The sequence below is a fragment of the Cynoglossus semilaevis genome, chromosome 19, assembly GCF_000523025.1.
Source record: "Cynoglossus semilaevis isolate Cse_v1.0 chromosome 19, Cse_v1.0, whole genome shotgun sequence".
In the NCBI taxonomy this organism is placed as follows: domain Eukaryota; kingdom Metazoa; phylum Chordata; class Actinopteri; order Pleuronectiformes; family Cynoglossidae; genus Cynoglossus; species Cynoglossus semilaevis.
In genome coordinates this window covers 11,748,390-11,771,477 of record NC_024325.1, presented here as the reverse complement: position 1 = coordinate 11,771,477, position 23,088 = coordinate 11,748,390, and the positions used below count along the sequence as shown (strand labels likewise).

The 23,088-nt window shown below is 36.9% G+C and overlaps 3 protein-coding genes and 1 long non-coding RNA gene across 4 annotated transcripts in view; 1 reads left to right on the top strand and 3 right to left on the bottom strand.

Moving 5' to 3' along the window:
* stk36 (serine/threonine kinase 36 (fused homolog, Drosophila)) overlaps window positions 1–4,717 on the bottom strand; it is a 7,400-nt gene extending 2,683 nt beyond the window's left edge. The window contains exons 1-12 of the mRNA XM_025065850.1: window positions 4,561–4,717; window positions 3,641–3,781; window positions 3,479–3,556; window positions 3,256–3,386; window positions 2,918–3,167; window positions 2,292–2,385; window positions 2,013–2,194; window positions 1,468–1,599; window positions 1,194–1,370; window positions 1,017–1,108; window positions 284–347; window positions 53–163 (exon numbers count right to left, since the gene is read on the bottom strand). Of these exons, the coding sequence (XP_024921618.1) occupies window positions 53–163; window positions 284–347; window positions 1,017–1,108; window positions 1,194–1,370; window positions 1,468–1,599; window positions 2,013–2,194; window positions 2,292–2,385; window positions 2,918–3,167; window positions 3,256–3,386; window positions 3,479–3,556; window positions 3,641–3,781; window positions 4,561–4,644 (1,536 nt within the window). The 5' untranslated portion in view covers window positions 4,645–4,717. The remainder of the gene's footprint in view (window positions 1–52; window positions 164–283; window positions 348–1,016; window positions 1,109–1,193; window positions 1,371–1,467; window positions 1,600–2,012; window positions 2,195–2,291; window positions 2,386–2,917; window positions 3,168–3,255; window positions 3,387–3,478; window positions 3,557–3,640; window positions 3,782–4,560) is intronic.
* Window positions 4,718–5,316: 599 nt separating this feature from the next.
* Window positions 5,317–10,284, bottom strand: f11r.1 (F11 receptor, tandem duplicate 1). Its single transcript, XM_008332964.3, has 11 exons — window positions 10,131–10,284; window positions 9,938–10,027; window positions 8,447–8,506; window positions 7,636–7,752; window positions 7,279–7,419; window positions 6,996–7,198; window positions 6,804–6,906; window positions 6,506–6,613; window positions 6,194–6,206; window positions 5,860–5,914; window positions 5,317–5,759 (listed from the first exon to the last, which is right to left on the bottom strand). Exons 2-11 carry the CDS (start codon window positions 9,993–9,995, stop codon window positions 5,724–5,726), a joined length of 894 nt encoding a protein of 297 aa, XP_008331186.1. The 5' UTR covers window positions 9,996–10,027; window positions 10,131–10,284; the 3' UTR covers window positions 5,317–5,723.
* Window positions 10,285–13,876: 3,592 nt separating this feature from the next.
* LOC112488663 (uncharacterized) lies at window positions 13,877–17,645 on the bottom strand. The gene is made up of 3 exons (XR_003052994.1): window positions 17,565–17,645; window positions 15,012–15,120; window positions 13,877–14,018 (listed from the first exon to the last, which is right to left on the bottom strand). It is a non-coding gene; the product is annotated as an uncharacterized LOC112488663 (long non-coding RNA).
* Window positions 17,646–19,650: 2,005 nt separating this feature from the next.
* abcg4a (ATP-binding cassette, sub-family G (WHITE), member 4a) overlaps window positions 19,651–23,088 on the top strand; it is a 6,268-nt gene continuing 2,830 nt past the window's right edge. Inside the window, 10 exon segments of the mRNA XM_025065971.1 lie at window positions 19,651–19,911; window positions 20,032–20,149; window positions 20,593–20,725; window positions 20,803–20,853; window positions 21,192–21,337; window positions 21,580–21,703; window positions 21,912–22,026; window positions 22,115–22,248; window positions 22,576–22,674; window positions 22,854–23,077. Of these exon segments, the coding sequence (XP_024921739.1) occupies window positions 19,668–19,911; window positions 20,032–20,149; window positions 20,593–20,725; window positions 20,803–20,853; window positions 21,192–21,337; window positions 21,580–21,703; window positions 21,912–22,026; window positions 22,115–22,248; window positions 22,576–22,674; window positions 22,854–23,077 (1,388 nt within the window). The 5' untranslated portion in view covers window positions 19,651–19,667.

The window sequence follows — 23,088 nt, the reverse complement described above, 5'->3', positions numbered from 1 at the left end:
ACAAAAATAGTGATCATGCACTGCTAACTAAATGAATAACTGAAGTCATTACCTCGAATGATTCTGAAAGAAGGTTTTTCATTGACGATGTTAAATTCTTCACGTCTGCTGTGACGCCCACGTCATGTTGTGTGAAGAGAGACAGAACACAGGCAGCTAACGGCTACAGGAGAGAGCAAAAAACACTCTTGAGAAACACCTCAACAGCTCAGGGTGTAGAAGTGTCAAACATAGAGCATGATGTAAACTACAGATGACTAACAGACTTTGAATGGATACTCACTGCCAGGGGAATAAGATGTGGTCCTCTAAGAATTGTGACAAAAGGCTCTGTGAACTGGTCCAATCTGCAACGACATTGTTAGTGAGTACATTTTGTTAACAAGTTCAAGAATAGTTTAACACGTGATTATCATGTTGACGTTAGACATTCTCTCAGATTTGTAACTTTTTTGCATAAAGCAGGGGTCTTACACTCAAATGAGCTGAGGGCCATCGTTTCATTAAGGGGCCACATCATTGTTTGATGATCAATGAAAAAAAAAAAAAAGTATAATAGCGCAAACAAGTAAAAATCATATTCTTTAACGATTATTATTTATAATAATTATGATCATAATTATTATAAATCATTATCATTTAGGGCCAGATGTGCCCTTGTCACGTTGTGAAATCACAACAATTTTTTGAAATCCTGAGGTTAACTCTACAAAAACAATGACAAACAAGATAAATATAAATCCTTTCTTAGCCTTGTTTTCCCCACTGTCCCCAACATGCTTGCTCAGTGATCCTGTTTTCAATATTTGAGAAACTCATTCACTAATTTTGCTCTACACTATATTGTTATAATTTATGATATAATTCATATATAATAATGACTACATGATTCTAATTCTAATGTCAAAACTGTACAATTGCAGGGAATTTGGGCTCCATAAATAAAACTGACTTAAGTGGCAATCTCTCCCCAATACACACACAATGATTAAAAAATATATACAAAACATACAAACCTATTTCTTTCTTTTATACAATCAAGATGCTTATCCCAGAAAATCAGGAGCACAATAATCATTTCTCTAAGTGCTGACAAAGTCCTTTGGTGCTGTGTAAGACAAACACACCAATGTTTTGTTAGGATTTCTTCTCATCAATGCAGTTATAACTCCTTTTCAAATATTTTTTTTCACCTTGTTGGAGCTGAACCTTTCCAGCGTATCGTGGATCATTTCCAGGAGAGTGTGTGGTAGACCAAGAGTCCAGGCAATGTCTTTTGACTTCTCATGGTCACTGGACAGAAGTATGTTTTGCAGGACTTTAAGTGTCTGTTGTACCTGCAATGTATCCTCGACTGCGCCCTCTGTTGGCTAATGGACCCAAAAGAGGAAAAAGAAAAATCGCTTAATTACGGTACAAACATTTTTGTTAAAGTATTGTAAACTGTAAAAAGAAAGACTTAATTACCTGAACTTTAAAAGCTAAAATCTCGACTTTAATTTGAGCTACTATTGCAGTACAGCATGGAAGTACTTTCTGTTGTTTGCATGGATCAGTTTCTTGCACAATTTGTTCCCAAAACATCTCATTGTCAGCATTCTGAAAAAAAATTAAGCAATTATGTACCCTCATTAAAATGAGAAAAGATTTTACTTAATTATTATTAAGATAATGGAATGCAAAACAGTCTTCTAAAATGTGCATCTACCAGGACAGAAAACAGCCAATACAACAATATACTTCCTATCACAAACACACCAAATTATTCATATGAAATACGGACAAATAATCACACTGCGATTATTGCTGCACACCTGAAACTATAGAACCAAACCAACACCAACTTAAAATGTTTTTAAAGGACTGTAAGGCCTGTGGGCAGAGCAAGAAGACAGACCAAACCAACCTTCAAAAAGCCACTATTACATCAACCGTCACTTTCCTGTACACAGTATAAAAAGTACTCCCCAAGTTTCCAGCATTTGTAAAAAGAGAAAATAAAAACAACTCACTGTTACAGTTCCATGTTGTGCTGGCTCCATTCGGCTGCAGTTGTGCTTCTTTTTTTTTGTTTTTTGGAGTGAAGCGCCCTCTTTTGATGTTGGCATCGTCACAGCTGCTTCTTCATGGCGTTGCAGGCCGTTTGGGTTTTCTGTAATGGCCAAAGGGCTGAATACAGTTGGGTTGGCTATCACTGTGCCAACACATAATAAAGGGAAAAATGTTTAAATTATAATAAAACAAACATACAGTGTTTTAGTGTGTAATGAAAAAAAAGTGTAAAATGCCACCTTGAACACCCTCAGCAACAAATGAATGGTGCAGGAGATCTGGCCAAGACAGGCGTTCTTTAGGGTCTTTGGTTAACAAACCTTTCAGGAAGCTCTGTAAGAGAAACACCAGACAGCTACTGTCATTAAAGACAAAGTTCACTTTTTGTGCCGTTCCACAATACCATGCAAATATTTAGTACAAATGAATCCAAAAATGCATTCTAATTGTTAACTTAAAAAAATGTTAATTGTTAAGTTAGAAAAAAATGATACAGTGCTGTAGAACATTGATACGGTATCTTGAAATGAAATATTGTGATATATCAGTGTATCGATATTTTCGCAGACATGTACCTGATAGTGACTTAAAAACAAACAGAATTTTGATTCACCACTAATGTGTGTAATGCTTATTTAAACAACCATTCTTCCTTTCTGTAGTCTGATCATCTATCAAAACCTTTACAGTTGTGTATTTTTTGTTTTATTTTTTCTTTCAATATTCAGTGGGATAAATTGATTCACTCATTTTAATTATGTTTTCGTAAGAATGTGAAACATTTGAATGCAAATTGTTGACTTGAATTATAATTACAGTTGATAGACACATCATACCACGCCACTGAAATAGAGAAGTAACGTACCGTGCAGGTGTTGCTCATGGTGTCGGGCCATTTCACCTGTTCTCTCACAATGAGTTGCACCAGGTGGAAGATGGAATTAGTGTAGAACGGAGGCATCCCTGTGTGAAGCTCATATAGGATGCAACCTAAAGACCACAGGTCAGCCGTGTGGTCATATGGCTTTTCCTCCACCAGCTCAGGACACATGTACAGCGGTGTCCCTTTGATAGATGTCAGCACCAACGTGGAGACACTCATGGCCCTAGCAAAACTGGAGTACAGTCATAATTATTTTTTCTCTATGAAAAAAGCAACACAACAACCTTTGCTTAAAATGATTAACGTTGATAAATTCTTACCCAAAGTCACACAGCTTCACCACCCCACTTTTTCCAAGGAGGATATTTTGAGGTTTTATGTCACGGTGAACGATGCGATGGGAATGTAAATAATACAGGGCTGAAACCAGCTGGCATGCAATCTCACGGACCTTAAATTAAGAAAAGGAAGAATAAATGTCTTTTAAAAATGAAAACAGTTTTTTTAACTAATAATCTCTTTTTTGCAAATAACAATTAATACCTGGATTTCTGGTAGCATTCCATCGTCCTCAACAACGTGAAACAACTGACCGTCTGCATACTCAGTTACAACCACAACCTGTTACAAGCAAATTCAGCAAAATGAATTTTTGGGGGGTATTTCAAAATAGAACTTGCTTTGATAGATCATCAATGAACTCACCTCAGTTTCTGTCTCAAAGCTGTCATAAAGTTGGACAATATTTGGATGTTTCAGACCTCTCATAATCTCAATCTCTCTCCTGAGACTTTTTAACTCCTTTTCCGATCGATCCAACTTTGACATGAACTTTAATGCGATCACCTTCAGTGAAAACAAAAATGTTAGAAAACAGAGCAAATAAAGATGTTCAGTTCTTGAGTGGGAGTCTTGTTATTAAGTAATATAGAAAGTCATACACCTTTAAACTGTTGTGTTTGCATAATACATTTGGGCTTTAGCCTAAACAAACATGCTACCAATACATATGATTGTACAGGTGTATAGAAACTATTAATTTTTTTTAAAATTATAGACTTTTATTGAGTGGCGCTTTGGTCCAGAGGCAATGTCTCTGTCATTGGTGTGGAACCCCAGGGTTCACCTCCTGGGCAAGTTCGAATCCCGGTTAGGGCGGTTGGTACCTTCCAGTGGACTCACCACCCGCAGGAAGGTTTGGTACGGTGCAATGTGATTTGGGTGGCGACTGCTGCCCCCGCGACCCGGTAACGGATAAGCGGATGAAAATGGATGGATGGATGGATGGACTTTTATTGGTGTACTAGTGGTAGACTGTTTGACAAGCTGCTTGAAGCCAAGTTATTCCTGTGTGAATGAGTATGACGAAATTGTACAGAGGAGTTACATGGGTGGATTCACAATTACTAGAAAAATAAATAAATAAATATAAACAATCTAAAAGCCTTGTCGTTTTTTTCCCCACAATATTAAATCAAAACACACATTTTTTGAACAAAACCGAACATATTAAGGGGTACACACATATCCCACAAACCTAAAAATGATTTACTACTCATGAGCAACTTCAGTAACTCCAGTACACACTACACTAATAACTGCTGCAGTTCTCTTAAATGACTTACCTGACCAGAACACTTTTTTCTGCCCTTGTAAACACGTCCAAAGGAGCCCTCTCCCACGAGCTCCACCACCTGATAGGCGTCCATGTTGACGCACGGTTAACGTAGCCACCTTAGCTAATTAACCTTAAGGTAGTGTCGCCGCTTGCTAATGAGTTAAACGTCGTGTGCCGTAATATTCATATTCGTCACTCAAGGATTGGCGATGAACCTGAATTCACGAAATGATGGCGTTGTTTAAACTATATTCGATATTTCCAACGACATCTGAGACATAATACAGCACATAGACACGCCAGCCAGACTAGCAACACTGGCGCTTAGTAACTGTAAACAAATCAGGCAACTGCTATAGTGGCGTGCCCTAAGAAAAACGTCATCACTGGGAACAGTCTTTCAAGGCCAACGGTCTGCCAGATTATACTGTGCATATTATTGAAAAATGCCCAACATCAGTGTTAATCTATCAGATGTTACCCATCAAATTATTACACACCGATGTTGGTAAATGCTTGGTTTAATCGATGTATTCATAAAATGTAATTTGACACTATTCTACTCGTTGTTTGATCGATGTAAATACGTTGTCTTTCCGACTTCCTGTTGTCCCTGTAGTTCTTCGTTTGTGATAGGTTTCACTCAGTTTTTTGTATACTTAACTTATATTTTTTATAATTATATTAACTAATCATACTAACACTATACCGCCTCAACTGTAAATGAAGGCTGAATGTAAAATAGCCAACACTGACAAAGAGAGGAGTTTTCTTATTTTTATTATAATAGAATGTCACAATAATCCTTGCCAGTCACAGCAAAAGTAATATTAGCGGCACACGTTAAAAACCAAAAAGAAATTAAAAAAATATGAAATTATTTAGAAAAAGAAAAAGCCCACAATTCAAACTCACACGTGACAACATAATTACAAAATTCAAAATGGAATGAATAGGCTTATTCATTTAAAATATTGCTATGATTAATGTCCCTGTCACTTAAATATTCAATACATTTTTGACATTTTTATTTACATTGTAGGATTTGCAACTGTGTTGTCAGATTCTCAGGTTTCAAGCTTAAGCATAAAAAACAAATACATTCTAAAACTTCCTTAAAAAAGACCTAAAAGAAGACAATAAAACTTCTGTGTTGACCTGTTGTGTGGACTACACAACAAATGATGACTTCTGTTTGAACTCCCCCTGAAATCAAATGGAACTAATAAACGTGTGCTTGACTTCTGCTGTTGTACAAAGCTTTGTAACAAAATGTAAACAAAAAGTATTGAAAGGTTGTACTCACATCATCACCCTCATTGCCATACATTGATGTAGGCTGGTAGACCACATTTGCCTTCCTGGATTTGGAAAAATTATAATAATGATTATATAATAATAAGTATCAGGGCTGAGAGCATATATATATATACACACACATACACATACCGTATGCTTTCAGCCCTGATACTTATTATCATATAATCATTATTATCATAGGGCTGAGAGCATATATATATATATATATATATATATGTGTGTGTGTGTGTGTGTGTATGTGTGTGACACAGACTGTCTTAATTCTAAACTAATTCTTTAAGACAACACAGACAAGTTGTCCATTGGCACAATTATCTTACCTTTCTTTTTTCTCTGTGGAAAAAACAAAGACAATTTCATCAGTTGGATACAATAGCCAGTAATGCTTGATTTATACACAAACAATGGATATGGGCTACTTCTAACTTGTAAATAATGTCAGTGAACATTTGTTGTACTACTTACAGTAGAATGTAATACTAGTTTTAGTATGTTTTCAGTGCAACATATTTTGCATTTGCTTTTGAGTATGTCATTCTGCTTACATCAAATGTACTGCCAAATCAATTATACAGTATAATGCACATTGATGGTTCAAATCTTTGTTTTTTTTAAGAACATATGAAACTTACTAGGCAGGTATCCCTTCTTTTTGGCATACCAAATTCCAACTCCCAGTAGGACAAGCAGAATCAGAGCTACCAGCACTCCAGCAACAATTCCTCCTGTATTAAGGTCACCTTAAAGAGTACACAAGTTTGAGTCTAAGCTATCCAAGCATTTGAAAAGTGGTAAAAGACTATTAGGAAATATAGTTTCCAAACCAACTGCATTTTTAATGCATTTTTATTGGAAACAAAAAATATGTTAAACCCTCTCTATCCAAAAGTTGGATGAAAAAAAGCCTGTTAAAAAATGAAGCACACGTACGAACTTCCATCTTCTTTTCTTTGCACCGCTGTGGGAGACCAGCATCATTATATGCCTCACAGTAGTATTGTCCTGAGTCTGCTTTGGTCACTCTGGGAAATTCCTGTGAAGACCAAAAGAAAAGGCAAAAATAATTACTAAACAAACAAAAAATAAAAATACAGCACAACATTACATGATACAAAAGCTAACCAAGTTGCCATTGTCCGTGTTCAGCTTGTACGTGGCATTTTGAAAACCAGAAATCTTGCTGGGCTCTGCTGGGAGAAGCATGCCATCCTTATACCACCTATATTTAGATGGAGGCGAGCCATCAACGTCATGGCAGGACAGCAACGCGGTTTTGCCAGTTGTCACTGTGGGGAGCACCCTACACTGAGGCACAGATGGTGGCACTGGAAAAAAAATTAAACGGTAATTTTTTGTATATCACATTAAACAGATTTTCTTGTTAGAATATAAGCAGATCTCTTACCCAAAACAGTCACCGTAACCCTGGTTTCTCCAAACTGGCCATTACCAGACACCTCACAGTCATACACTCCGTTATCATTTCGGGTCATTTTGGAGAATCTCAAGTTACTAGTATGCATTATCACTCGATCCAAATATGGTGCTGTGAAAAAAAAACACAGTGTAATGAATGAAGTATCTTGTTGGTTTTGTTATAGCTTCATATAATTGAAAACATATTTGCAAATGAACTGCACAGTTGTACACCTTGGTAGAAGATTATAATTCGGCTACAAACTAGGTGTTTCAAACACAATTGTTAGGAGATTTATCTGTAACATCGATTGATAGACGAGACTGGACATGTCTGTGTACTTACTTGTAGGTTTACCATCAAAAACCACATAGGTCTGTGAGCCTTTTAAATCCTTAAATTTCCACTCAACTCTTGCATTTGCACCATAGTCTCCAGAATAAGAGCAGGTCAGGTCCGCACCTAAAACAGTGAACAATTCAGTTAACAATATAAAAACACCACCTTGCCATGAAGCCATTTCAGTAACAGACATAAAACAGTCACCTGAGAATCAGATCCAAGCAACAGTACAGTACCAGTAAGTTGGACTAGATTTATCTGCTGATTTTTTACTTTTTATTTAATATAAGGTTTTTTGTTTGTAATGATCCCAGTTACAGAGCCAAGCAATCTCTCAACTGGGTTTAAAGAAAGAAGATAAACATGTCCCAGTCAATCACTCTTGAATATGATTGAAATATATATGAGGAAACACTCTGTAGTGGGAAGAACAGAAATCAAAGTAAGTACTCTAAGTTCTTGTTTTTCACTTTTACTTAAATATTCACAAAGTCATTTATCAAAAAAGATCAATTAAAAAAATTGCAACTTATGATAAAAAAATCTATTATTCTTTTCATACAAGGAATGAGTATTTCTCAACTGAAAATCTGGAGAATGGATTTTGCCAGATTGTACATAGTCATTATTGTAACCGATTCAGAGTTTTTTTGTGTCAATTTCTTTAAGAATAATACTGCTACTACTACTAAGAAATCCAGTGAGAGGTATGGAAAGAACCTCAACCGCTGTGGTGAATCCTGACGGATTTAATTATATACGTAAATCCAGTGCAAACTTCTTTTAAATAAGTAATTGTATTGCCATTGCTTACCTTCATTCTCTTTTACACGTACTTCTGCTGCTTTGGTTGTGACTGAAAAGGCACCAATACCTAAAAACACAATAAAGTAAAACTTATTACTACAAGCCATTCAACAAGATTCCCTACGTGGTTAACTGAAAACAGTACTTTAAAGGCCACATTTATGAAGTACACTACTTGTTGTTGTCCCGTGGACAGATTCCTCCACCTGAACAGTGGATTTCTGCAGTTCTGCTGCCAAAAATAGAAAGCTTAAGTGGACAGTTAGGAAAGAGAGGGGGTGGTCTGGTGATGGCACTCAAGTCAAGTCAATTTAACCTGTTCAAAAAGCGGTTGAGCAGGTTTACTTTCACCACAACCCCTCCACTCTGCTGTTGTTCTTTCTGCAGCCAGTCTTTCTCAGTCTGGCCTAGACAATCCAATCAACACCAAAATTGAAATGACAGCACCTGGTTTTTATGTCTTATGGATGTTGTATAGTTCACATTTTTTGTTGGACATAAGTATATTTTAAAATAAAATGTTATTTTTTTAATTTAATGTTGTCAGATATTAAAAAATCTGTGATTACAGCATGTGTTCTCTTTGGCAAAAAAGGATAAACAAGAAGAAATGCGTAACTATTAAGTCACATGGTTCAAAAAGAAACAATAAGAAGGCACGTACAGTCAGGGCTACAGGAAAAGTTACTTCTCTCATTGGTACCCAACACAATTTATAGTGAAAATAATCATAGAAATTGGCTGTTTTCTTTTTCTTAATAACTATATGCAAAATATATTTTTCTCAAGATGCCATGTTTTCTCTGAAATTGAAAATACATAAAACTATAATGACCATAAACACCACACTACTTAATAATATTAATAAATAATATTGACCACTTTTTTTCTTTCAGAAGGCTCTCATGATGCATAAATGTACCTCTGGAGAGTTTTAATAAACAGATTATGGCTGTATTTTAATACATTAATTTAAATTCCTCACTTTTGGCATAGTACAAATGAATCACATATTTAAAGTTATTCTTTAAGATATAAGGTATAATATCATAGGACTATCTAAGTCCTATGACCTTAATAAGTCCAGAAGACCAAGTTTAACAAATAATATATCAGCTTTTGAAACAAAAAGCAAATTTGAGGATAATGTAGTGTGCAATATATAGAGGAAGTAAAATGAATCGTCATTCATTTTTAAAAAGCTATCCTGCATTTTAGGATTGCTGTATTTCAGGATTACTTAATTAAAAATGGGAGGGAAAAGCTAACTCTTGTGTCTTTATTTTCGACAAAACAGGTGTTGAACCACCCACGTATTCATGTCCGTATCCGAATTCCAACTTCCATAGACTTACTTTTCATTTTTTTGTTCTAAAATATTGTAAATCCACGATTACCACAACTGAGAGTTCACCGAACGTTGTTTCAATTGAGTAAAATACTACGTTAAAACACTAGTACATTTCCTTTGTCCTAAACATAAAACAAAGGGACTCACCTGGCGCTGCGTACAGGAGGCACAGTGTCACCGAAACTAAGCAGCGATACACCAACATGGTGGACGACACTACTTCACTTCGAAATAATTCTGTTAAAACAACGACGAGACAAACCCCAACTTATTCAATGCATGAAATGAACACATTCTTTCTGAAAGTGCACTAAAAAGTTGTCTCAAAAAGCGCTCGTACCTGAGAAGTCCGCGCAGTATCGTCAAAAACACCACCAGCGACTTCCGCTCACCGAAACTCTCCAGCAGGTAGGTGCCCAACTGACGTCACAGTCGGAAATAGGTGGGCTGTACTACGTACCGAGGGGATTGGCTATGTGATCCATGTTGAGCGTAAACACCGCTGAACACCTTTTACTACTCATAGCTACTCCAACAAGTATTTGTAATCGCCACGCCCCCTTCACCACGGAGGTTCTATTCACCTAGCTATTCAAATGTATTTCTTATCGTTTGTTATCATTGGCGGACACAGACATTTTGGGGGGCAGGTGTTCAGTGAATAATAAAGGCACTTTTTGTTATGTAGAACCAACAGGTGCCTTATTATAACAGTGTGATATTTAAAAGAAACAAAACCTTACAAGCACATGTTGCACATTTATTTATTTCAATTTTAAAATTACTATATACAAATAAAGTATGATCTTTAGCATTGGAAGAAACAAAGACTGCTTGTCTATAAAACAAATCACAATGAGGCTGTAACTATAGGACACATTTGAAAAAGCTATTTGTCAGTTTAATTAATACCATATTCAGGTAAATGCAAGATTACTGTACATCGTGTAACATAGAAATAACAAAATAAAATTAGCTAATATAGCTTCACGCCCGATTCAGTACTGTACTGGAAAATCTTTTCTAAACTTAAAATCCAAAGATTAAAAACTACAAATCTGGCTAAAATCCATTTCAGTTTTACCAAGTCTCAAATTAAACCACATACTTCAACGGTAAATTGATTAGCAGTTCCTTTTAGAAATGTACTGTTGCAGATACTGAAGCTGTACTTTAAACACCAACATGTCGAAATGTGATTCAGCAAACCAAATACGTTTTCTTCCAACTATATCCAGCTGAATATAATTTGCCACTTTTGGAAAAACAATTTACTGTTTTGTACCTTTGTAATTCTTTTTGCATCATTTTTTATTCAAATGTGTTTAAGTTACAGAAAAATCCAAGGGAAATTTTGGAATCTGAAATAGTCTTTTAGGGAACCCAAACACAAGAACCGAGCCTCTCAGAGGAGCAGACATTCAAACTAAGTCTCCACAATATGAGAAGTAGATGAAAGGGTTTATTTTTGGCGATGCAGATGCTGCGGAGCAGAGCGGCATAGTTGCCATGTTTCCTAGTTATAAGGGATTTTGTCTATAAAACAATAGTTATTACCTACACACATAAATACTAGTTGGGAAATTGCGGATTTGACGTCAAGTTGAGTATTATTTTTAAGCGTTTTCGAAATGTTTTAATATGTATAAGCCACCTGAGGGAGTGGGTTTCGCCTTTGGTCAGGGATATCAAACTAATTTTCACCAAGGGCCCTCATCAGCAAAACAGTTCTCCTTGAAGGGCCAGTTGTATATGGAAGATAGATATCACCCCATAGCATATTAATAAATGTTTCTGCAATTGATATTATTAATTCAGGTTTCAAAAAATTGTCTTTGCTGTGAAATAACTTTCATCAGGTTAAGAAACTATGTTGCATGGACTTTAAAATACTTTCTAAGCTCCTGTGGACCATACAAAACTGACTTGGCGGGCCGCAATTGGCCCCCGGGCCTTGAGCTTGACACCGTGCCTTTGGTGCTTGTTTTGTAGACGCGGTTGCTTGTTTCTCTCGCAAGATCTGGCAACACTGCAGACTGGAATTCGGACAGACAGACCCGCGACTGTACTCAGAGACCGAATATTGGGTAAGACCAAGGCTGTCGTTTCAGATATAAAATAATCCAACAAAGAGCATATGATGTTCAGATTAGACCAGGTGTTTGTGCTACGAACATGTGTGCGGTTCTAGTTCTGCTTTACCTCAGCTGACACGTTCTTCTGCAGCTCACCGCAGTGCAAATATGCTGCATTCTGGGCGGAGCCCTGTCTAGTTTTAGACGCAGGAAAAATGTTTCTGTGCAAGGTTTTAAAGCATTAACTTCTAAATGTAGACATGCCTATTGATTTCGTTTCCCCCTAAAAATGTTGTTAGTAGTTGCACTGATTCGGAAAATGTTCCGCTCATGGAAGTTACTGCTGCTTAATTTGTCCCATCATGTCCATCGTTACTTTGTCGCAGGCTGTAATACCACTGGTGCTGTGATCTGATGTGATCATCACCACCATGGAGCTGCAGCACTTCACAACCGCCTGTCTGCTCTTTGCTAACACAGTAATGACACAGCAACCTCAAAGTATGTGTGATTCTCCTCCCTTTTCTATACTGTCATGTCATTGACTTTATACATTTTGGGACTTCTTTCAGTAGTTGATTTATTGTCAAATAATCTTTGAAATATTTAGATTTTTCATAATTCAATTCAATTTAGGCGTCCTAAAATCACATAAATAGTAATTGTATTTGCGTTGCAAGTTCTATAGATGTTTGTTTTTTCCTTGTAATAACTGAAAATTGTTTTAAACTTTCATAAATCCAAATGTTTAAATTTTTGTTTTTTTTAACTCAAGAATTACTATATTTTGTGTACCATGTTCTTTCTTAAACGTGAAATTTTGTGTACCATGTTCTTTCTTAAACCATTCTTAAACGTCGAGTCATGATGTAATTTACACTTTTAAATGTGTAAAATGCAGAATTTAAACCTTTCTCAAGATCATTTTTATATTTTATTCAGTCCACCTTGTCATCAAGAAGGTACAATTGTAATAATGCATTGTCTTCATACCATTAATGCTCATATTGAATTTGCATGAATATCTGTGTGTATGTAATATAAGGCATGGGGTTAGCGCTGTGTGTTTTCTGTTTGCGCTGGGTTATTATAATATATAAACATGGAGTTTGAGTTACTTGAAAAGCCAAAAATGAAGAAAATATACAGTTTATAAACCAGTACTTCTACTAAACATCTGCTGCACCAAAACCACAAAGGTAAATTCAGCAACAAGCCTACCAGTAGTAGCTTTACTAATAAATACATTTTATACAAAAGTTTAACCCTTCTTAGTCATCTCACCGTCAATACATTTTGTAAAAATGTGTTTTGTTTATTTTTTACAAAAATGAAACAGCACACATTTTTCTCTCAATTTTGCTGTGGTTTTGCAGCAGGAGTATTCTAGGATCTATTCCCACATTGTAGTGATCACGTCACCCAGTGGCATCCTTGCTGTTAGAAGGTAGATGAAACAGTCATCAGGACTGGAAAACAGAATATGACTACAGACAGTTTAACATCTTATTTACTGTAACCACCTGTCATCTCTCTGTTCTCCTCCAACATTAACATTGACCTTGCTTTAAGGTCAACGTCTCTTTTTGTGAGACACTTTCTACTAGCTACAGTACCGACTAACTCTACTTTTCAACCAACCTACAGCTTATACAGAATCTAGGATTAAATTGAAGATGACGTCAAAAGTATTGAAGCATTGTTTTGTACACATTGTTTTAAAAAGAATTAATATCCCATCATCAGCTTATTTAATAACATCTAATGGAAATGAAGGGAAAACACTTGTGTTTTCCCCTCATTACAGAGAATTGAATCCTCTTTGTATCTCTTTTAGTGAACTCGGTGTCCTCGTTTCTGTTTACACCACGTGGGCCTCAGATGTTTCCATGTCTCACATACCTGGAGAGAAACGTCAGGGTAGACTGTGAGTTTCCACCCACTTACCAGGTACCTGGTCCTTTCTGTGAGTACCGACAGGACAGCCGACTGGTGGGTAGTACTTATCCAAATGCAGTCGTCTATGTTTCCATTGAGGACCGCAGAAGAAGTAATGTCAGCCTGGCCACTCCCACTCTGTGCCGCCTGACCTGGGCTCCACTGACTGATGAGAAGCCCCATACCTACACCTGCAGAGTTTACCAGGGCAACAGCTGGAAAGAGAACAGCTTGGCTGTTCACCACAGTAAGTAGAAGGGCTACACCTTTTTATTTCCATTCTAGTCCTTAAATCTAAACGTACACTCTGATTTGTTGCAGGGGTCCTGCCAATCTGCTCTGCTATAAGTGTTACGTTCCAAACGGCGCCGTGGTTTTTGTCCGTTGTGTTATCACTTTCTATTGCTGTTGGCCTTCTAAGTCCATGAAAACCATAGGAATTTATTTAATAAATTACATGCTTTTCTGACACTGCTCTAGTGGTTATTACTTGAAATGATTGAAAATATTTGCTGTGCAACATTTTTCAAATCTAAGAACAAGGACCTTATGTTACCCAACGCCATGTGTCTGGTATTAGAGCAGCTATTTACACAGTATTTAAAGTGAATCAAAAACTGCTCCACTTTTGTTATTTCACAATAAAGTCTGTTTTTGGACAGATGTACACGTGTATTATTACAGGAACATATATATCAGGTCTGTTGGCTTTATGACAGCAGGGACATCATTATTGTCCCTGATGTGATCAAATTAGTTTTAGTATTATACTCTCTAATAAAAGAAAGGTCAAATAGATTAAAAAAGTGTGAGTTTGGCAAAGGACATGATGCTGCATAGCTGGCGCTTGCACTCACATATTTGAAGTAGAAAATCAATATTTTCTCACGCATCTGGTTTTATTTTTCCGATTGTTTCTGTATTTTGCACAGTAATAATTGTCCATTGGTCAAATAAAATTTGCGTCTGATTATCATCCACTGGTCTCTGTCTTCTTTGGGCAATCGTGATTGCTCACTTATTTTCTCTCTCTTCATTCAATTATTTTGAAATGTATTATTGTATAATTGATGAGTTGTGTATTCAGAGCCTCGACCAACATATTAGCAGGGGAGGGGGCACCATCAAAAGGCCCTTTAAAAATGAAAGATGTTGCAGGTGCCCCTGTTTTTAAAGCTCTCTCTCTCTCTGTGTGTGTGTGTGTATACCTGTATCTCCTTGTCTGTGACTTTTCCTTCAGGATTAATGGCTCGCCATCAAGTGCGTCTGGGATCTTGTCCTGGTCCTCAAACGTTCCGTTCCACTCAGAAACCGGACCTACAGACAAGGTCACATCTATTACATTCCTTTCTTAGATACATCATTAAAAGGTTAAATGTCAAAGCTCTATATATTGGATCAACCTTGATTCACAAATCGTAAGTAAGTAACCACTAACATTCAAAATGTATCACATACATATCAAAATCTGGAAAAATACCAATAATGAATGAATAATGGGATAAGTAAAATACCAAGGAATGAACGCAGTGAGTTGTTTTCAGAGGTATCAGAGAATTGTGCTCAATTACTCCTCATTCACTGGAGGCCTATTACTGCGAGAAAAAACGACGCCAAAAATGATCCTTTAGTTTGCGTTAACGAGATACATTATAAGTAGAATCATAATATAACTATATAATTAACAGCATCAGTGAAGCCTAAAGAAAAACACGTCTCTTACCACTATTTCTTTCACCACTAGATGTCACTGCAAGCTTATGCGGATCAGTAGAGGACAGTGTGACGAGTGGTTGGTCTTATATTGTTATTATTACTGAATTATCCCTTCGTGGATCAGTAAAGTTTATGTAATTCTATATGTTTGTTGTATATGTTGTTGCATTTTTGTAATTTTGTTATTTATTCGAATGTCTGTTATTTCAGTGTGTGTTGGTGTGTTTGATCAGCAATTAGACCTTTAAGGCAGTGGTGTCAGCCTCATTTTGGTCCAGGGGCCACATACAGTCTGATTAGATGTCAAGTGTACAATCATAACATAATTACCTACAAATAGTGTTATGTTCATGTTTTTCTCCTTTTTTATGTTAATAAGTACAGGTTTAATCGAAATATATACTTATATTTAATTAAGCATATTTTGACAAAACATCACGAACATGAAGTGTTTGTGCATTTTTTTTCACTTCAAAAATCATCAAGTGGGCCAAATTGAACGGGTCGGGTCGGGTTTGGTCAGGTTTACAAAGTAGGTTCTGGTCTACAGGTTCTGCCACTTTAAACTCTATTTTCTGTTGGGTTTTTTTATATAAATGTAGGCGCTGTTTGTGTCGGCGTTTCTCGGGTGTGCCATGATGTGCGAATGGTCTACCGTGCCTTGATTTTCTACACGGTGTTGATGTAAGGTAAGCAGGGCCCTTTTGAACGCGAGTAACCCCTGAACTAAAAGAAAAAACAGTCACTGCAGCATCAGCAGCAGAAAGTCATAGGTGCGGCTTTTAAAGAAACATTCCATCATCATTTACAAAAAATGTCATTCTTGAGGACAGAGCCAGGCGTAAACGCACAAACGCATCTTCAGAGATTTTTCCGCTTTATTTATTTTTAAACACGAGTGTTGGGGAGTTTACAATAAAAGACATGCTGTCGAAGTGTTTTCACGCAGGCAGTAACGCCCTGGGACGAGCTTGAGCCTATACCAGAGCAGCGTGTTCGACGCGCACACGCACTGACCTGTGAAAGAGGACTCTCCCTGCTGCTGATGTTGATGTTGATGCTCTGGATGGAGCATATCTAAAAACGCTGTTTTTATATCCTTCGACATGTGATGAACTGAAATTGTCATCACCAACACACTAATATGCCTGTGAGTATTTGTGTGCTGCGAGTTCGGGATGGGTGGATTAAGCCACGGGAATAACGACGGGATTGGCAAAAACATCGCTTTGCTGTGTCGGTGCTCTGATCGGTTTTGATGGCGCAGTCGTGGTCTGGGGCCCGACATGAACTTGAATCCTGGAATTTCTATAGTGAATTACGTGGAATGTTGTGTGCCGCATCCTGATACAGACTGATGAGGAGAACAACAAACACTGATTAAGCACCTGTTTTTTTTAACGGATCCAGATATAAGGGGGGGCGCTGTCTGCTGTACTACCTATTCTGATTTAAGGAGATTGTTCAAAAGATTTTTTTCTTGGAGATACAAGCCTCGTGAAGCGCTCAACTGTAGTGATCACGCCCATAGAGGAAGACCACTTCCACCTGCCTACTCCTGCAATCAAAATAAGTATGTGTTGCATGTTCATGTGAAATTCAACCGAGAGACACGGTTAGTTGGCCTGTGTGTGTGACTCAGTGGAACTCCCCGCACTCATTTGTGCCCTTATCCACACTATTAAATGTGGATAATGTGTATTTTTAAACTTAATAACTAGGGTGAAAAATAAAATTGGTGGAAAAAAATAGTCTTAGACTCTAATAAAATAAATACTGACATACCTCAAAATGATGCATTATAACACTGTTAAACTTTCAATGTCTATATACAAGTTAGAAAAGAAAACAATTTATTGGCTGAAATGATTCATATAACTTATACTTGTTGAAATAAGCAAAGCAATGTTTTAAACAAAACAATGTTAGGTGACAAAGCCTCTGAAATATTCACACCATAATTGTTCCATTGGTTTTATGTTGCCTTAATACAAGTAACAATTAAAAATCAAACAGGTGTGTTTTTATCTTTTTTTTTTGTTTACCTCAGAATTGTCACTTGATGTCACCGTGAAGTGTCCTCAATCAGCTGTGGTAGACGTGGTCGCTCTGTCAGTCTCCCACTGTCTGGCCTGCATTCCAAGTGTGACACACACATCATGGGCTGGGACAGAGCCAAAACAGAAAATAATAAACATGAGTGCTGGATATGGGAAACCATAGAAATAAGTAAGAGTGAAACAGGGATGATGATCCAGGATGAGAAACCATTTTTTACTGTCCAGTACGGCAGGGCGAGCGGGTCTACCGCACCTGATAAGGACACGACACAAGTGACAGAAGACGGTTAGGTTAAAAATACACCTGGATTGTATGAATATAAACTGTAGGTATATATTTACATCTTAAGTTCCACTGATTAAATTAATGGTGAAAGTAAGTGAAATTTAAAAAATAGATATAAATCCTTTGTTTTAGTGCTTATATTACCATTTGCATTAGAACATATGTATTTGTGATGAAACATAAAAAGGACCTAATTTTCAGGTATATTTCTAGGGACTGTGACCTTATAGTTGTTAAAAATGTAAAGAAAAAAAAAACAACAATTCCAAAAATGTCAATAAAATACTCAAGATGATACTTGGTATTGTTTTGTCGTCTACAGAGCTTGCAGTTTTATTTGTATAGTCATTAACTATTTTGGAGTATAACATAGTTATATACGTTGCAGGTTAAAAGTTACCTGAAAAACGTATTACTTATTAGTACTATGACTTGGTGTTTTCTTTTAAACAGACACTAAATATAATGCTCTTTATTTAACATTAACCAATGTTTTCTATGACCACATTTTTAACACTCCTCACACGTCCTGCCCTTATGGTGGACAGAACAGAGAGAAAAAAGCGTACCAATCTAAAAGGACCATTAAAGGTCTGTCAGTGTTCTTACAGCATATATTGAAGTTGGTAATGGACGCGCACTAATGGAAGGATGATCAATACAAGCCACGGTCCATTTTCTGCACTTTTCCAATTCACTTAAGAATGTATTAGACAAATAGATTATATAATGTCCATAGTTGTTGGGTGAGGTAAAAGCTGACAAAGGAAGTGCATTGCAGAGTCTTCAGGAAAGATTCCAGACAAATCATCAGATAAGGACTTACTAAAGGGTTAGAAAAGAACAGCTAAGGTCATTGGCAGTTCAAAGATACAGAGACATGTCAAAAATGTTTGGGGGGGCAATTGGGTTTGACCAAAGGTTGTTGATAATGGAGTTGCTAGGCCGGAGGTAAAGATGATACAATAGAAGATTCATTGATGTGGTAAAAGAAGATATTTTGTTGTTTAAGAGCTGAGAAGGCCAGAGAAAGAGTAAGCTGCCCCCACCTAGCATCTGAAAGATAAAAAAGAGAAACAAAGTGGTTAGCGTAGTGCAGTACACACCTTTATAAACATGAATTACCACGACAAAAATCAATAATCAATCAATGTAAATAGTAGCAGGAGGATGTACTGTAGCGTAGTGAGTAATAGTGCTGCTGTGATGTCACAGTCCAGGACGTGCAGGTTGAATTCTAAAGTAACAGTTAGCATCCAAGGATAAGTTGCATTGTGGTGCACTAACAACTATGACCAGTGTACTCTGCCTATCCAATGTATCATGGCTCATTATCCCTTTGCTTTCTTTAGAACATTTGCTTTGCTTTGTAAATTCTTTATCTTATATTTCCATGCTACCCAGATGTCAGGTAGATTTGCAGTAAGTGTATCCTCCATGGTGAATCCAGGAACACAGCTTATATTGTGCACAACTGCATGTAAAAAAAACCTTTTAGTGATGCTCTGGGATCCTAACCTATTTTTTATTTCATGTGTATTGTTATCCTGAACTACCAGCAGACACTCCAGGTATCAGATCATCCCAAAGCAACATCCATTGTCAATACAACAATTCTGTTTACATTTAAAATGAGAAGTAAACTCAGTACAACATCAATCAAGTTAGTTTCCCACAAAATGATAATCCGACCAGTATGTTTACGATGTAGCATTATGTTAAATGAAAATAAGTGAAATGTTGTGTGCTTATCTCCACATCAATAGGAGAATAAGGTATTTCAAAACTGACGTGTGTCTCCTATGCAGCCCTTTAGTATGGCTGAGAAGACACTTGAACACAGCTCTGTCAGTATCTCCATGGAGGAGACCAAACATCACAGTGCAGCACCTCAGGAGGCCCCACTGCTTACACACCTAAAAAAAGTGGAAAATCATATCACAGAGGCTCAACGTTTCTCACATCTTCCACGCCGTTCTGCTGTTGATCTGGAGTTCAATGAGCTGTCCTACACAATCCGAGAGGGTCCATGGTGGAAAAAGAGAGGTACATTTACGTTCACAAAACTCTATGAGAGCTTTATGTCTAATATAACATGTGAAATTACACATGGGTATAGTTTCAAATATTTTGGACATTTGTATTACAACATCTCCTATTTGCCAGGTTACAAAGCACTCCTAAAATGCCTTTCGGGAAGATTCAACAGCAAAGAGCTCATCGGCATCATGGGGCCCTCTGGTGCTGGGAAATCCACTCTAATGAATATCCTGGCAGGTTACAGGTACGAATGAAGGATAACTATAGGATGTTAAGATTTTTTCAGTTCTGAGCATCTGGCTAAATAAATAATTGATTGAATTAATAAATACATTGAATAGAACCAAATGTTTAGAATGTATAAAACAGTGGAGTAATTTATGTCAAAAGGTTATTAAACCCTAACAGATCAATTAGGTAACCTATTATTCTCACAGAACTGGCAGAAGGCGGGTCCTGTGTTTATTCTTTAGTGCCAACAATTTTGCATTTAACATGGGTTACAATGGCAACTGCTAAACTATTCTTTTAAAGAAAAGAACTCAATATAACGACCCCCTCCCTGCCCCCAGCATCAACCAATTCAGTGCCAACTCCTCAAGTAGCGTATTTTGTAATGCTGTTGTGTGCTTGTCTTTCAAAAATGACAGTAAAATAGCAACAGCATTCTTTTCTATTTGGAAACAGGGAGACGGGCATGAAGGGTCAGATCCTGGTGAATGGACGACCAAGGGACTTAAGGACTTTCAGGAAAATGTCCTGTTACATTATGCAAGATGACATGTTGTTGCCTCACCTCACAACAAGAGAAGCTATGATGGTAAGGCCACTGCTGCTAGCAGCATTTTCCCACTAGTTATAGGAAATGAGGTGTTGTTAAAGTGCCTGTCTTTTTAGGTATCTGCCAACCTCAAGCTGAATGAGAGCATACAAGTAAAAAAAGAACTTGTAAGTATGAATTGGATTTTCATTTACCATACACATTAAAAGGGCAAATTAAAATTAAGAAGGCCACAAAAGACACAAAAACATTCAGTCTTTTTTGTCAATTAGACCATGTTTCATGATAAGAACAAAACACCATTCCCAGGCCTTATTGTGTTGCATAATATTAATATGTTAATAATATACAATAATTTGTTCTGTCCACAACAAAGAAGTCTCCATTTCACATCCCTTTCTTCTGCATCTAGGCTTTTTGATTCCACGTTTTTTGTAAACAATGTTCCTTAAAACATGTGGTAAGTTCCGTTTGTGTTCTAAAGTAACTTACTCTGTGTTTTGAGGTGGATGAGATCCTAACTGCACTTGGTCTCCAGGAGTGTGCCCAGACACGCACCAACTCCCTTTCTGGAGGTCAGTGTAAAAGACTAGCCATCGCCCTGGAGCTTGTCAATAATCCTCCCGTCATGTTCTTCGATGAGCCCACCAGGTAAGATATCACTTATCACAGGGGCTACTTTTATTGCCCACTTCTTAATATACATCTGTAGCAAATGTTTTTAAAGACATGTTGGATATGAAGTTGCCAGGCAGGAGGAAAATAGAATGACCCCAGAGATGACTATTGGGAAATGTAAAGAAAGCGACCCCTAAAAAAGATAAAATGAGGGTTAAAATTAATATATAATTTGAATTCCAAGTGTTTACATCTTAATTTGCTTCCTGGATTAGTGGTTTGGACAGTGCATCCTGCTTCCAAGTGGTCTCTCTTATGAAATCTCTGGCTCAGGGCGGAAGGACAATCATCTGCACTATTCATCAGCCTAGTGCCAAGCTCTTCGAGATGTTTAATAAGGTAAATTGAATTGAATTTAATATTTAAAGATGATCACATCTAGTCCAAATTTACTGCAGCTGCAAATCAGGATATGAGAGTTAAGCATGAGTAATTTTATTCATCTGACACACAATGAAGTAGTAACCATTTAAGCTATTCTTTTCTGAAATATTAAGTACTTTGGAAATGATGTAAATTTGTTGTCATCATACACCTGTTTCACCAGCTGTACATCCTCAGTCAGGGTCAGTGCATATACAAGGGCACAGTTCCATACCTCATTCCTTATCTGAAAGACCTGGGCCTCCACTGTCCAACGTATCATAACCCTGCTGATTTTAGTAGGTCGAATATCTTTTTAAGTTCATGTGTATTTTTTTTATCAGTACGTTTGTGACGTTTACTAGCTTGATATCTGTCTCTTTGTAGTTATTGAAGTAGCATCAGGAGAGTATGGCGACCTGAATCCTGTACTGTTTGAGGCTGTCCAGAGTGGACTGTGCTCAGATGAGTGCAAGAAGAACTCAAAGAGTGACTCTACATTCCTTCCCACGTGTTACAGTGTAAGTGACATTGGGTTTACTTGATGGTCTATACATTTTTCACCCTATGAAACCATTTGTATCATATTTGCTACACAAGATTAAGAGCCAAATTCTCTCTGTTCATTTTTTGGTTACACAAATCCCCTATAGTAGTTTTCTACAGATACGCAATTTCAAATGTTAACTTTCAGATATGAGTTTTCAGTTTTTCTTCATGTTTGATTTGATATAGCTGTATATAGGGTTTCTGTTAGTGGCGCTGTATTTTGTTAAATGTTGCTAGATAAAGAATTAAACTGTTTGCATTAAGTGTAAAAGTTTACTTTATCACTTTTTCTTTTGCAGGACACAGGGACTTTGGAGAGGCATAGCTTTGCCACCAGCACATTCACACAGTTCAGCATCCTCTTTAAAAGAACTTTTATTACAATAGGCCGTGATACGGTAGGATAACTATTTTACTCATTAATTTAACAGTAACCTTATTAATCAGATTGAGTAATAAATTCAACTGTGGATTTTTGGCTATACAGCCAAAAATGTACACACATAATACGCCACAAGTATTATTATGATACTTGTCACTTGCACTGCAGCTTTTATATTTGTCATGTTTTTTTTAGGTTTTGACACACCTACGGGTCATGTCACATCTCTGTATTGGAGTGCTGATTGGCTTGCTTTATCTGAAAATTGGAAACGATGCCAGCAAGGTTTTTAACAACACTGGTTTCCTCTTTTTCTCAATGCTCTTTCTCATGTTTGCTGCCCTAATGCCCACAGTTCTAACCTGTAAGTCTGTATGAGCAACCTGTGTGTACAAATTGCATTTATACATTTTTAGGGGGTGATAATAAC